The 12,817-nt window shown below is 34.8% G+C and overlaps 1 protein-coding gene across 2 annotated transcripts; it reads right to left on the bottom strand.

The window, feature by feature from the left end:
• Nucleotides 1-360: 360 nt before the first annotated feature.
• On the bottom strand, nucleotides 361-2,709 carry LOC118056777 (auxin-responsive protein IAA14). Of its 2 annotated transcripts, none has more exons than XM_035069125.2 (5): nucleotides 2,233-2,709; nucleotides 1,676-1,905; nucleotides 1,415-1,550; nucleotides 878-939; nucleotides 361-707 (listed from the first exon to the last, which is right to left on the bottom strand). In XM_035069125.2, exons 1-5 carry the CDS (start codon nucleotides 2,511-2,513, stop codon nucleotides 664-666), a joined length of 753 nt encoding a protein of 250 aa, XP_034925016.1. In that variant the 5' UTR covers nucleotides 2,514-2,709; the 3' UTR covers nucleotides 361-663. The 2 variants fall into 2 exon arrangements, with proteins under 2 accessions (XP_034925016.1, XP_034925021.1); XM_035069130.1 differs by having other exon boundaries at nucleotides 361-701; nucleotides 2,233-2,707.
• Between the last annotated feature and the right edge of the window lie 10,108 nt (nucleotides 2,710-12,817).

Genomic DNA, 12,817 nt, shown 5'->3' with positions numbered 1-12,817 from the left:
ATATTTTTTTTAAATGAATAATAATTTTAAAAACAAATCAATAAAATTCCACCCACTTCATCAATCAAAGACATATTTGCTTATCGGAAGCTCATGAACATATAGCATAAACTAATGGTCATAATTGAAAGCCCCATCAACATGCACATGCTCTTGTTCCCTACCCCTCACTTGGGTCATGAATTTCAAAGCAACTCCCCTACTCCAAAATAACAAATCATGCATATATTTATGAATAAATGAGGGCATAAGGAATCTATTTTTACGAGGAAAAAAAAAAAAACAAGGAGTAGCATTGAATTGAAGGAATAAAACACGTACGTGCTCGGCAACTATGGCAGCCAATACAACAACAAACAATGGAGAAATAGGTTAATTATTACGCAAGACATTAGTAATAAACAAGCCAGACAACAGGGGGGGTTAAGTTCTTGCTTCTTGTCCATTACAAATGTCTAGATCTTTGATATCTATATACGATCAAACGAAAATACAGACACATCTTCTCAAAAATAATTTTTAAAAAAAAGTACAGACAGATCCAGGAAACACCACTACTGCTCCACCCACGTTGCACAAGTGCCTTGTCTCCTTGTCTTCATGGATACGAGGCTGAAAAGAGGGAGTTCAGTAGGAAAGCTAAATAAATGGAGTATACAAGGTTCAGGCTCTGCTCTTGCATTTCTCCATGGCTCTCGGTGCTGAAACTTGGACATGAAGTTTAAGTTAGCCGTATACCCTTCTCGCTCATGATTAACTCTTTTTTTTTTTTTTTTGAAACATGTGGAAGCAATATTTAGTAACAAATTTACTTTCAGAATAAATATTATAATAATAGTTATGATGATGAGATGATTAATTAGATCTAGATGCATACCAAGTCCAATGGCCTCAGATCCTTTCATGATGCGCAGGCGCTTGCATGAATTGACAAACATCCTGCATAAGATCAACGCAACCATGTTAGTGATAAAATTTCAAACTAATTCTTGCTTCTTTCGTGATATTTAAAATCAATACAAAAAACCATTAATATTCTCGCTGCACCTGCCCAATATGTTTTTTGCTCCATATGATGATGACCTAGGAAGCCCTAAAACTTGTGTGTAATGCCTAATTTGTACTGTCACCACTTTGCTATTTGTTTTATATATATTATAGATATATCACTGGACGCGACTCATGAGTGAAGAATTACTTGCAAGAATTAAATCATAAAAAGAGTTCATCAACTCGAGATCTGAGCTCAGTGTATACTAAATTTACATTAAAAAATACTAGTGGCAACATTCGAAACAAAGTGGTACTTTTGCAGAATGAGCTACAAGCTCGCCTCTTTTTTTTCTTTTTTCTTTTTTCATTATTTGATCAATTTCTTACATGCTTTAGAGCTTTTAGGATACGAGGAACTTACTCCCATGGAACATCGCCCACGAGCATCCAGTCACCGTCCTTGTCTTCATAGGATGGCACATACTCGGAACTATTAAGTAGATCCATCAACTTGCTCTCATTCATAAAGTCTATCATTCCCTGGGCTCCATAATTACCTTCAAAAAAGTACTTTTACGATGATTATTGGTTCTATAATATTAATTAGATATATCCAATTCAATGTATTCAATCCTTTTCTCTTAATTAACTCATCATGAGGTTTATATATAATCACACTCACCCATGGTGAAGGAACTGAACATTTTGGCCAAGGCATCAGATAATTCTTGGTAGCTCCTGTACATCTTCAAGTCCACCTTGCGAAGATAGGGTGCACCATCCATGCAGACCTTCACAAATGCTGCACTGCTGCCGCCAGTGCTTGCCTTCTCACCTTCCTCACTGGCGTTCTTCTGAGCCATAACGTTCTTCCTGTAAGATCGAACTGGTGGCCAACCTACAACTTGTGCCCTGAAATCAAATATCACTCATGTTAATATTACATCTCTAATTTCCAAAAAAGAAAAGAAAACAAAGACAAAAAAATAAAATAACTAACTAGTACCAGTGCACACAAAGAGGGGGAATCAATAAAAAGAAAAATCCCTTTAAGGATTAGAAGAAAAGGATTTTCTATTTAGATAATTTTTTTCAAAGGTTTTAAATAATACAACTTCTATCCTGTAATTGTTCTCCAACAAGCTTATATATACCATACGATATATATATTGAAGCAGGAAAGAAATTAAAAAAAGATCCAGAAGAAGAAGAGAAGAATCATAAAAAAGAAAAACTTACTTGGCCGGTGGCTTAGCAGGGTCCTTGATGGCAACAGCAGGAAGGTGGTTCTTGTCCTTCGAAGTAATATTCTTGATATTCTCATTCAGATCCATGACACCTTCTTTAGCCTGAAGATTAAGCTTCAAGTCAACAGTCTCAGCAAACCCTCTTTTCCCAGTAGCCTTATTAGGTGTCTCAACTTCATTCTTGGCACCACCAGCACCGGGCAATCCGAGACACAGCTCAGTCTCCTTGTAGTTCAAATCAGTTCGCTCGGTACCTAGCACAGAAGTTGCCATTTCTCTCTGCCGCGAGCTCGCCAATGAATGCCTTTAGTGGAAGATCTAACGTGTTTTGATTTATTGCTTGTTGTTTTTGGTGCTGTTGATAGCTAGCCTCCTTGCTTCTGATTTCCCGTGTCCTCTTCTTCGTTTTGCAAGCCAACTAGCTAGAGAGCGACCACAATAATATAACTGGGGTTTTGAGGGGGAGAGGGGGTGGGTTCTCTCTATGTATAGCTGCATGTGTACGTCATATCGACTTGTTTATCCATGGTTTGTGGACACGTGGACAGTAGATTGTGATGTTGGTTCTTGAACATTTAATCAATCTGATCAAGAGCCGGAAAATGGTCTTCTTCATACATCTTCCCCCTAAAGGTCAACCACCATCTGCAAAAGCAGTAACAATGGAGATGTTTTCCCTTTTTTTTTTTTTTTTTTTCAATTTAATGAATTTGAACCTGCCATTATCAAATGATTGTTTAATCCAACAGTTGAAGTAATTAATGAAGTGAAGATTAAAGTTCGATCGATAAAATTCAAGATCAGAAAAAGAAAACTGTTACTTTGAAGATAATAGCTGATGTGCTCGACACGTGGGAGTAATTAGACTACGTGTATATAATACAATGTTTCAGAGACTGCAAAGGGTGTTTCTTGACTTAATTATAAAAGGGAAATTGGTCTGGCAAATTATTTCGTTGTGAGAATCTTTTATTATGTAATGGTCCATAAAAAAAGAAAAGAAGAAGAAAAAAAGGTGGCTTCTCTTTTTCTGTCTGGAGCATAGTGATCATCATCATTCTCCCATCAATTTCAGCATAATAACTACTATTTTATATAGTCGTTTTCAAACTCAATTCTTCTCATTTTACAGGTAAAGGTGTCAGAAAAATCAATTTAATTTAATAATTTAAAATATTAATTAAAAATTTAAAATATTATTTATATTATTTTTGAAGTGAAATTTTTTTGAATTTGAAACTTGTACAAGTTTATATTACTTTATACATGCTTAATTTTTATCAAATAAATAGAGATAATGATATTTAAACTTCTGACCGCTTGATTATTAAGACTATGATATTATGTCAAAGAACCAATTCAACTCCATAGCTTAAATTATTAGGTAAAATTTCAAGATATAATTTATATTATTTTTTAACAAAAAAAATCATGTTGTCATTGCAACAATTTTAAATAGTAAAATTAAATAATTGAGAGTGAACTAGAATTCCTGATAAATAAATGCAGCTAATATATATATTGAATTAAATTCATCTCAGCTTGAGTTTCACTTGGTTTATGTGTGTGTATCACGCAAATAATCTCTCTGATTTACGTCTTTTTTACTCTCAACTACCTTTTTCTTTGGTTTTCAAATTCTCTCTCTCTCTCTCTCTCTTTTTTCCTCATTTGTACATGCATGCTCATATTCTTTTCCGTCGATCCACGCGGTCCGTTGGCTGATGAGCATACAATGCTCCACCGGCTCATATGCCCTCTGTATCATTAAAATTGGACATAGACGCCCTTACCTTAATGGTAAGATTCTGCCAGGAACCTTCCAAGGTGCAAGTAATCACATGAACCAATAATTCATACAATGCTAGGGAATATATATATATATATATATATATTAGACAGGCTTTGCTAGGACAACAATATTATTGCTGAACGAACCTCAGGCTGTCTGATTCCCTATGTTTTTCGTTATGGAAATTAAGAGCAGCGCTGGTTTAATGTCCCCCCTTTTTCTAATTGCTAATGCTTATTAAACATGACTTGTCTCAACAAGTTGACCTACTGAATTAATCAAAGCTCAACTTGGATTGAATTTTTATTTTAATTATATTTTATATTAACTTAGCTAAATTAATTAGGATGATTCAAAAAATTGATTTGTGAGGGAGTCTAAACTTGACAGAGTTAAAATCAAATAATTGTTTTTTAAAAAATTTAAATTGATATCATTTTACATAAAAGCAATAGATTAAAGTTGATTCATGATCCTAATATTAGATCTATCAATTACTATAATTCTTGATGGGTTAGCTAGCAAGTTTTTATTATAAAATACAAACACGTAAAACCATCAACAACATATTTACGAACACTTGATGGAATATATCATGAATTCAAAGCTAAGCTTTCAAATCTTTTATACGTAACTACTAATATACGCATCCAATTCCATTTTATTCCTTGTAGAAGAAATTAGTTTGGTGTTATTCTATATCTATATATATGTGTGTGTGTGTGTGTGTGTGTGTATAATGAGTTCTAAAAATAAAAGTGGAAATACAAAACTGCAAAGCATGACATACACATCACAAATTTACTAGATAGAACATTCTATGCGCGTACGCACGAAAAGCACCCAATTGGCGATACTAATAATTTCAAATTAATTTATATTTTCTAATTAAGTTGAAATCAAAAGGATCCTTGTCTTAATTACATGAAGTGATTATTAATTGCACTTGAAATTTATCTTTATACATATAAGATCAACATATTTTAAAATTTGATTTTTAGCCTAATTCTATATTTAAAAGGGTCAAAAGAAGAGTTAAAAATGAAACATTTTGAGGCTCGAAAGAATATCAAATCCATATAATTTGAGTCTAACTTGTTGTCAAATTCAATATTCTTGAATTCAGTTAAGTGTCGAGCCCAAATAAACATAAGTTTAACAAAGCTACCAAAAATAACATTTTTGGAATCGGCTATATAATGAGTTAAAATATCATTGAGTTTAGTTACACGTTAAGCTTCAAACATATTTGAATGAAAAAAATTATTTTAATATATTTTTAAATAAAAAATATTTTAAAAATAAACACATTCATTCCTAATCATGTTATAAATAGTCTTTCCCGAAAAGGACCGTCTCTCTAAGAAATAGACGCCTTTTTATCTTTTGGACTTCTGGTCGAGTCAAATCATATTAGAATACAAGAAACGACCGCCTTTCACTTTCTTGAATTTAAATACCCCAAACAACACCTTAGTGACTCCCGATTGCGGTAACGCAGTGGCTTGAGTTGCTAGCTAGTGTGTTCTTGAGGTGGTCCTGAATCCTGATACAACCCTCGACCCACCCGAGTCAAAATACAACCAAGCGACCCGGTGGTCGTTTCCTGGCCACAATCTTCCACATATAGCCACATGGGACAATAAGATTGATTGTTTTTTTGCGTCAAATTAATATTTCAGCGCTGTACCTTGCCAATTTCCTGTACACGCGAAATAAAGTTGTTAAATCAGTCTTCTTCTCGCGGGCCTAAATGGCAGCTGTGCATCGATACATTACTGCACGCAACATCAAAATAATAACAACAATAATAATTCATTAATTTAACATGGAATTAAAAACAAGTTACTGCCTCGTCATTAAGCCATCACCTGCGCCAAAAGAGCTCCTGTGTCCAATACGGGTCAAAGCCAGGACACCTGTCCACCCACCTGGCGGCATTTGCTTAACGGTTACACATGTTAACGAAGAAAGGTCTTCGAAGTAGATTGAACATGTAAGAGATTAAAAACATTTCGGATTTGCAGTCTTTCATGCATGTCCGAACTTGAGAAATATCACCATGCACCATACAAATTCTTTATTAAAAACCCAAATCCCGATCGTCTGGATCATTGGTCAAGCGCCCCATACCTCGATAATAATCTTTTGCCGGTAATTACATATTCACATATTATATTATATTTTAAAATATGAGAAAAACTATTGTGCTGGTACGGTGTATATAAAATATTTTTATTATAAATTATATTACCAATAAAAAGTGTTTGTCCTTGAAATCACATTATAAATATTTAGAAAAATATATCAATATTATTTTTTTTATTTTAAAAATTATTGACGCGTGTTGGATGAAGACATGAACATCAAATTTAAAATAATTAAAATATTATTTATATTTTTAAAATTTTTTATACTTTTTAAAAAATTATAATAGTATATATCATGTCACATGCAAATGTAAACGCACACCCTCTGCCATAATTAAAGGCGCCCCCACCCCCCCTCTCTCTCATATATATATATATATATATATATATATATATATATATATATATATATATATATATATTAGAATCTTTCCCCGCGATAATATTATTCCAAATGTTGGCAGAAGCTGAGACAATGAATATCATGGTGGGGGCTGACCAGGGTACTCTTTGCTTGGAATGTTCACTTAAAAATTAGCCTGACCAGCCTGCCCGACCATTCCCCTGATCATCCTTTTCTCCACCCTAACTAACGCGGTGTTATGCTAATGATCGATGGCTAATACTTTTCTATATATATATATATAATATAATCTGGTAAAATTAATTAATTAATTAATTATGCTTGGAATATATTCAAATCAGCAAGAGTTTTAGTTTTTTTCTTGGAGGCGTTGCTTGAAGTCACCAGTGACGATATGCTTACCTGCAATCACTAGGATACCAACCCCACTTGTGGCGGACAAGAGGATCGCCGATCTCTTTTAGGCGAATCACTTTCTTGGTTACTGCTTCACCTAAATATAGGATCGATTTATTTCCTTTTTTTTTTATTTGACGACGAAGTGCTTTCGAGCCATGTTGGTACGATACATTTAGAAAAATTTATTCCTTTCTGATATCAAGATGCTGTACTGGTTCTATCATAATACAGAGAACTAAACAGAGGCTAAGGGGTAATTGTGAATACTAATTAAGTGTTTTTTTACTCGAGCACAAGGACCTCTACACCTGTATAAGTCGGTCTACAGCTAAGTTTTCCGCCATAAGTTCCTGGCTAGAACTTGCTGAGTTCACAAGGATGACAGCAAACACATAGTCCACCTATCAAATATGCTCTTTACTTCCTTTTACTTGATCTAGCAGGGAATCGTCCATTGATTGATTGTTCAAATATGCTCTTTACTTTAGCTCAATGTCTTTGGTTCTGCTATGAAACACGTAATTCTTTGTCATGGCTATGGTGGACATATTGTCACAAAGAAATGGTTGTAAGGGTGTCATTTTTCTGCAGCAAATCTGACAGAATTTCTTCTTAGCCAAACACCTTCACAGGCCGCATCTGCTGCAGAGCTATATTCTCCTCCAGCTGATGAAAGTGCAATAGTCTTTTGCTTCTTTGATAACCATTTTAGTTCCCATGCAAAACACATTCCCTGAAGTGCTTTTGCGATCATCTGGAAAACCAATTAACTTGCTACCATTCTCTTTGACATATCTAATGCCACGTTTTCTCGCACTTGAAGATAACGCAAAATTATTTCAGCTGCTGCTGATAATGTAATTTCCCTGGTTCTTGCATGAATCTTGAGATCAGGCTGATTAAAAAGACGATGTCAGACCTAGTGTTTGTCAAGTAGATTAGAGAACCAACCAGGCTGCTATACATCTTCTTTGGGTGCACCATCACTCTGCTGCAATTTCTCGTTTGTTGCTAATGGAGTAGAAATTAGTTTGCAGTTACTCATTGGAAATCACTTCAGCAAATCCTCCAGATACTTTTCTCGAGAAATAAAAATCTTGCCCTTAGATTGTTGGACTTGAATACCAAGGGAGTATTTCATAAGTCCCATACCTGTCATTTCATATTCCATGATCTTAAATTGCAGCAGCATTACAGGAGCAGTGCTCATGTATATTATTAAATCATCAACGTAAAAACAAATTAACAATGAGAAATTCTTAATATAGGAGCTGAAATTAACTTGAAAGAAGCTCACCTGCCCCAAAGATGTCTCTCATGTTCCAAAATCTCCTCTCAACTTGTTGAATTAACTATTTAAGATACTGCAGGTCGATGTTCCATTCATTGAATCCATGAACGAGTTTTTTTTTTTTATCATTACTCGAACATTAATCACGACTCTGATAGAATCTCAACCATAAAAGTTTACCAATAGATTAATATATATTCCATTCCGTAATGAATCCATGAATGAGTTGTTTTTCTTCTTCTTTTTCGTGAAAAAAGAAATCAATTAAATGTAATAATAAAAGACTATTCGGCTGACACTCCTCTACCTAACATTACTCAAACAAGTAGCTGAATATTCCATTCATTGCTCAGTAATGATTTTGATTTGCTTTTGCTTTCATTGTTTGGACATTATTTTCTACAGTTATCACTGTCCAGAGAGTTCATGCCATGTTTGTCAAATGTTAATGTTACATTTGATCAAATGATGACTCCAAAATGAATTATTCATATCTGATAAATCATCAGTTTATCTCTTTATCTCTGTATAATATATTCCCACTCTTTCTCCAAAGTCTCAACACTATGAGCCCCGAGGTCGCATTTAAGCCCACTTGAATAATTCGAACCCATTTGGAACCTGCCCGTCAAAATGAAGGATATCTATGCCTCTTTACTTTTGCTTTCTTGTTTGAGAATTTTGAAAACAAATAACTATTAATTTTATTTAAAAATATATTAAAATAATTATTTTAAAAATAATTATTTTTAACATATCAAAACCGATAAAAAAAATATAAAAAATTAATTTAAAATTAAAAAATATTTAAAAATTCTTACAAATATAATAGTATAGTAATACCAAACACCACTTAAAATTCAATTACATAGCTGGTTACTCAAGGGCAAAAAAGTTGTTATCATGTTTAATTCCTGCATATTAATCAAAATAGCGTTTAGTTTAGTTTGTGGAGCTACACTTTCTTCTTCTTTTTTATTTTCCTTCTGGCTTTGATAATTGTTGAAATTTTTTATTGATCAATTAACGAAACTCGTTTAATTACTCCAAATACAGTAAAAAAAAAATTATGGTAGGATTCTTCAAGTGTCCTATATATCTTTCCCTTGCATGTATTAATTAGTAAAATCAATTGGGCAATTATAAACATGAGCTTTGAGTTGATTGATTATCTTAAACTCGAAAACTAAAATCTCTTGAAATAAATTAAAACATAAACATGTTCAATCCTTGTAAAAAAGTATAAAAATCTTTGTTTCTGACAAATTACCGAAATAAAATCTATAATTGAGTTCTGAAAATATAGAAAAAATAAATGAAAATGAAACATAAAAAACTATTCTCTGGGCCTGAAACAGGTTCCTAAACATTTCAGGCATGTATATGTTTGATTGTTGCGAATGAAAAGGTTGCGTAGTTGCATTATCAAACGTAGACAAGACAAATGAAGTAGTGTACGTTGTTAATTAGCAGCTTCGTTTGGGTCCTACTTTCTGCAGGAAACGAAGCCATCCCATGAATGGTCTTCAATGGACAGACGTGGCTTTACCTACTTCAAGCATTTCTAGTCTATCTTCAAGAAAATACAGATAGGCAGATTGATAGCTAGATGGGTTAGCGACATAATTAACCTTCTGTCAATTGATCAGACCTGACAACCAGGCAAGCCTACCACTCCTCCTCCTCCTCCTCCTCCTCCTCCTCCTCCTGATGCTCTGATCCACCAGACACGAGCACAAGTGGATCTGCTTGTAGCAAAATTAGTATCAACGTTACTCGGTGTCTGAAATCTTCTTGTCGGAAACGCGCTTGTAAGTCAAGTTGGGGATTCTGGATTCTAACTTCCCATTTCCGACCGCAAAGGTCCACCTAAAATCCTTCAGATTCACTCAACGCCAATGATTCTCGCTTAAAATCCAAGGGAACTGCATAGATCATCAAAAAGATCATTTATCAGCTAGCTATAGCTGAGGTGGGTGTACATTTATCAAAAGAAAAGTATACAAATGTGATTATGAGTGAGACACAGGATTACTCCAAGTATGTTAATTGTCGTTATTATAACTTAATTGATTTCTTGGTTTGTTCACCTTTCTCTTTCATACTCTCTTAAATTTCCTCTTTCTTGCCATAATAAGTACCAAACAATCAACTATTTCCTTAAATACTCTCTTCTTATTCTTCAACTTCTTTCTATTTTTCCATAATGCCCATGAAAAAAATTAAATCTATATGGATTGTAAATTGATAACATGAAGAATAATTTTTTAAATGGATCAAAACAAGTTTGTAAATTGATAATACAAGTTGTCATAATAAATTAACAGACTAAAAACTACACAGCGCAGGTGTACTTATCTCAAATATTTCTAGCAATGCACTCTACAAGGAAAATCAGATTGCTCAGAGTGAGATTTATTGATTTAACCACCACCACCACCATGACCATCAAGGTGCCTGTGCAGTTCTGCTTCACATACATATGCAGAGGGCGAGGTGGGTGGGATATTGAGAAAGCCATTGATTAATCAAAAGGTTTTGGTCCAACATTAATTATGATGAAATATGGAGTTGGACATCCAAAAGATTAAACAATATGTGCAAAGAAAGAGTCGCACCCTTTATGAGTGCAAATGTGGTCCTTGAGGGTAGAGGTGAATATATAAGAGATGGAAATTAACAAAGAGGAAGCCAACGGATTTAATGCAGAGAAAGGAGCCCTCCGATTCAATGTGATGGCCACATTTTTTGTCAAGTTCTCCTCCCATTGTGAGTGGGGTTCCTCGTGAGTTGGATTGTTTTAATTTCTATTATCTGGTGGCCTGTTTGGGACCAGTACTATACTTTAGCTAAGTTGTATTTGTCGTTTCGCCTACGTTAAGTAAGTCAATATTCTCGAAGCAAAGAAATTCTTCCCAGCTCCTCAAGCTTTCGCTTGGTCAGCTGGTTATTCTTGGACATTTACTTAGAACATGCACAGCCTATGATGCTTGCTGGTGTCCATACATATTTATGCTCGGTTACTCATCTGTTTTCGTTTTATGAGGATAAGCAGGACCGATAAGGTTCACTTAAAATAGCAGTACCGCACCTCACCGACTAGTTAAGAGAGCCTTAAATCAAGCAATCCAGCCCATGCCGCTCTGTACCCTGACCTCCGTGTCTGTCTTATTGTGACCATTACACGTATTGGAATCAATATTCCGGAGATTATTTAAGTAGAAGAGTTGCTGTGCCTTGTTCCTAGTACGAATCTGTGATAACTAAAAGAGACACCTCTGCGTAGACGAGGAAACGTTTTGCTTGCTTGATCGACAAAGATGGAATATTGTTGAAAAGATGGAATATTGTTGAGGATATGGACACTAAACCAGCTGTTTGTTCCCATACATGTCGTTGATAGGAGAAAGATCTAAAACACTTGCAGCTGGTTGTCCTTGTACAGACTGAGTTTACTTATTTAATTTCTTCATCTAGGTACAAGGAAGGTTCACCAGGTCTAATTCTAATGCTTGTTCAGATCCGAAGCATGCACTCTGTTTTAAATGATTGAGAAATATAGTTTTTATGTGGTTCTTAATTAGTTGATATAAAGAGATTTGTTACAACCAGTAATTGCTGCAATGAGTTTCTGTAATGCGATTAGTTTGATTCGCATAAATCTATCAGGTTCTTCCAATGATTTTTCAGCAATATTGTAGCAAGCCTTAGTTTTTTCACTCACATTATAGAAGGAGGAACCTGTTTTCACAGGTTCGCGTATGCAACAGATTTATAACAGCAGTACGAGTAAAATCATCTTGTCCGATCCTCGATTGCCCATATAGCAAAACTCAGTTCAGGACAATTATTTTTCCATGGCATCGTTCATTATTATTATTTTTATGTCCCAAGCAACTCCGCCGGGGACGAAGACTGTGACTTGTAATAAAGCTGAAGGGTAAAGGATAGATTCGAAAGGAAAAAACAAACTCAGACCAAACAATTCCAATGCTCCTACATTAAATCTCAAGACCTGTCACTACAACTCACTACTTTCTTACAACCAAACATGAATCAGAATCCGTGTGCACCACCATTGTCGAACTTTCTATGTCACACGTAGTCGGTCAAAGTTTGTCGACCTGCCATGCCATGCCAACTGGACTCTTTTCCATTCCGTTGATCGGTCTTATCATCCACGTATCCAACCTGGAAAATATTTTTGTGGATCAAAGACTTCGAAATAGATTCAATCGGGACTCATTCGTTAGGCATCGCTATCTAGCCAGTTACTCTTCTTCTTCATTGTCCAAATGCCAGCACAGGGTCGATCGGGTACCACTAGCTAGTGCAAGCTAACAAACAGCTTTCACATATTTGTGGTCACCGGCGTTGCACCACAGAATTTAGCGAGCTTTGTACGGATGTCATCGATGTTGCTATCCAACATTAACTCGAGACATCAATGTAATCCGACTTCAGCATGCCCAAATACAGTATACCGCCCAAACACTTTTACCATCAAGGTTTGAAAAGGTTAGATGTTACATCAGAGAAGAATACTTTTGCTCAGTTCTGAGGTTACATGATTCGGTAAGC

This window comes from Populus alba, chromosome 8 (assembly GCF_005239225.2).
Source record: "Populus alba chromosome 8, ASM523922v2, whole genome shotgun sequence".
In the NCBI taxonomy this organism is placed as follows: Eukaryota; Viridiplantae; Streptophyta; class Magnoliopsida; order Malpighiales; family Salicaceae; genus Populus; species Populus alba.
This window is presented reverse-complemented; position numbering and strand designations above follow the sequence as displayed.

Excerpts from the sequence above, each read along its gene's own strand:
- LOC118056777 (XM_035069125.2), bottom strand. The coding sequence starts at position 2,513 with ATGGCAACTTCTGTGCTAGGTACCGAGCGAACTGATTTGAACTACAAG. Across the intron at positions 1,551-1,675 it reads GTTCAGTTCCTTCACCATGG|GTAATTATGGAGCCCAGGGA; the intron begins GTGAGTGTGATT and ends ACTTTTTTGAAG. Across the intron at positions 940-1,414 it reads GTGGGCGATGTTCCATGGGA|GATGTTTGTCAATTCATGCA; the intron begins GTAAGTTCCTCG and ends GATCTTATGCAG.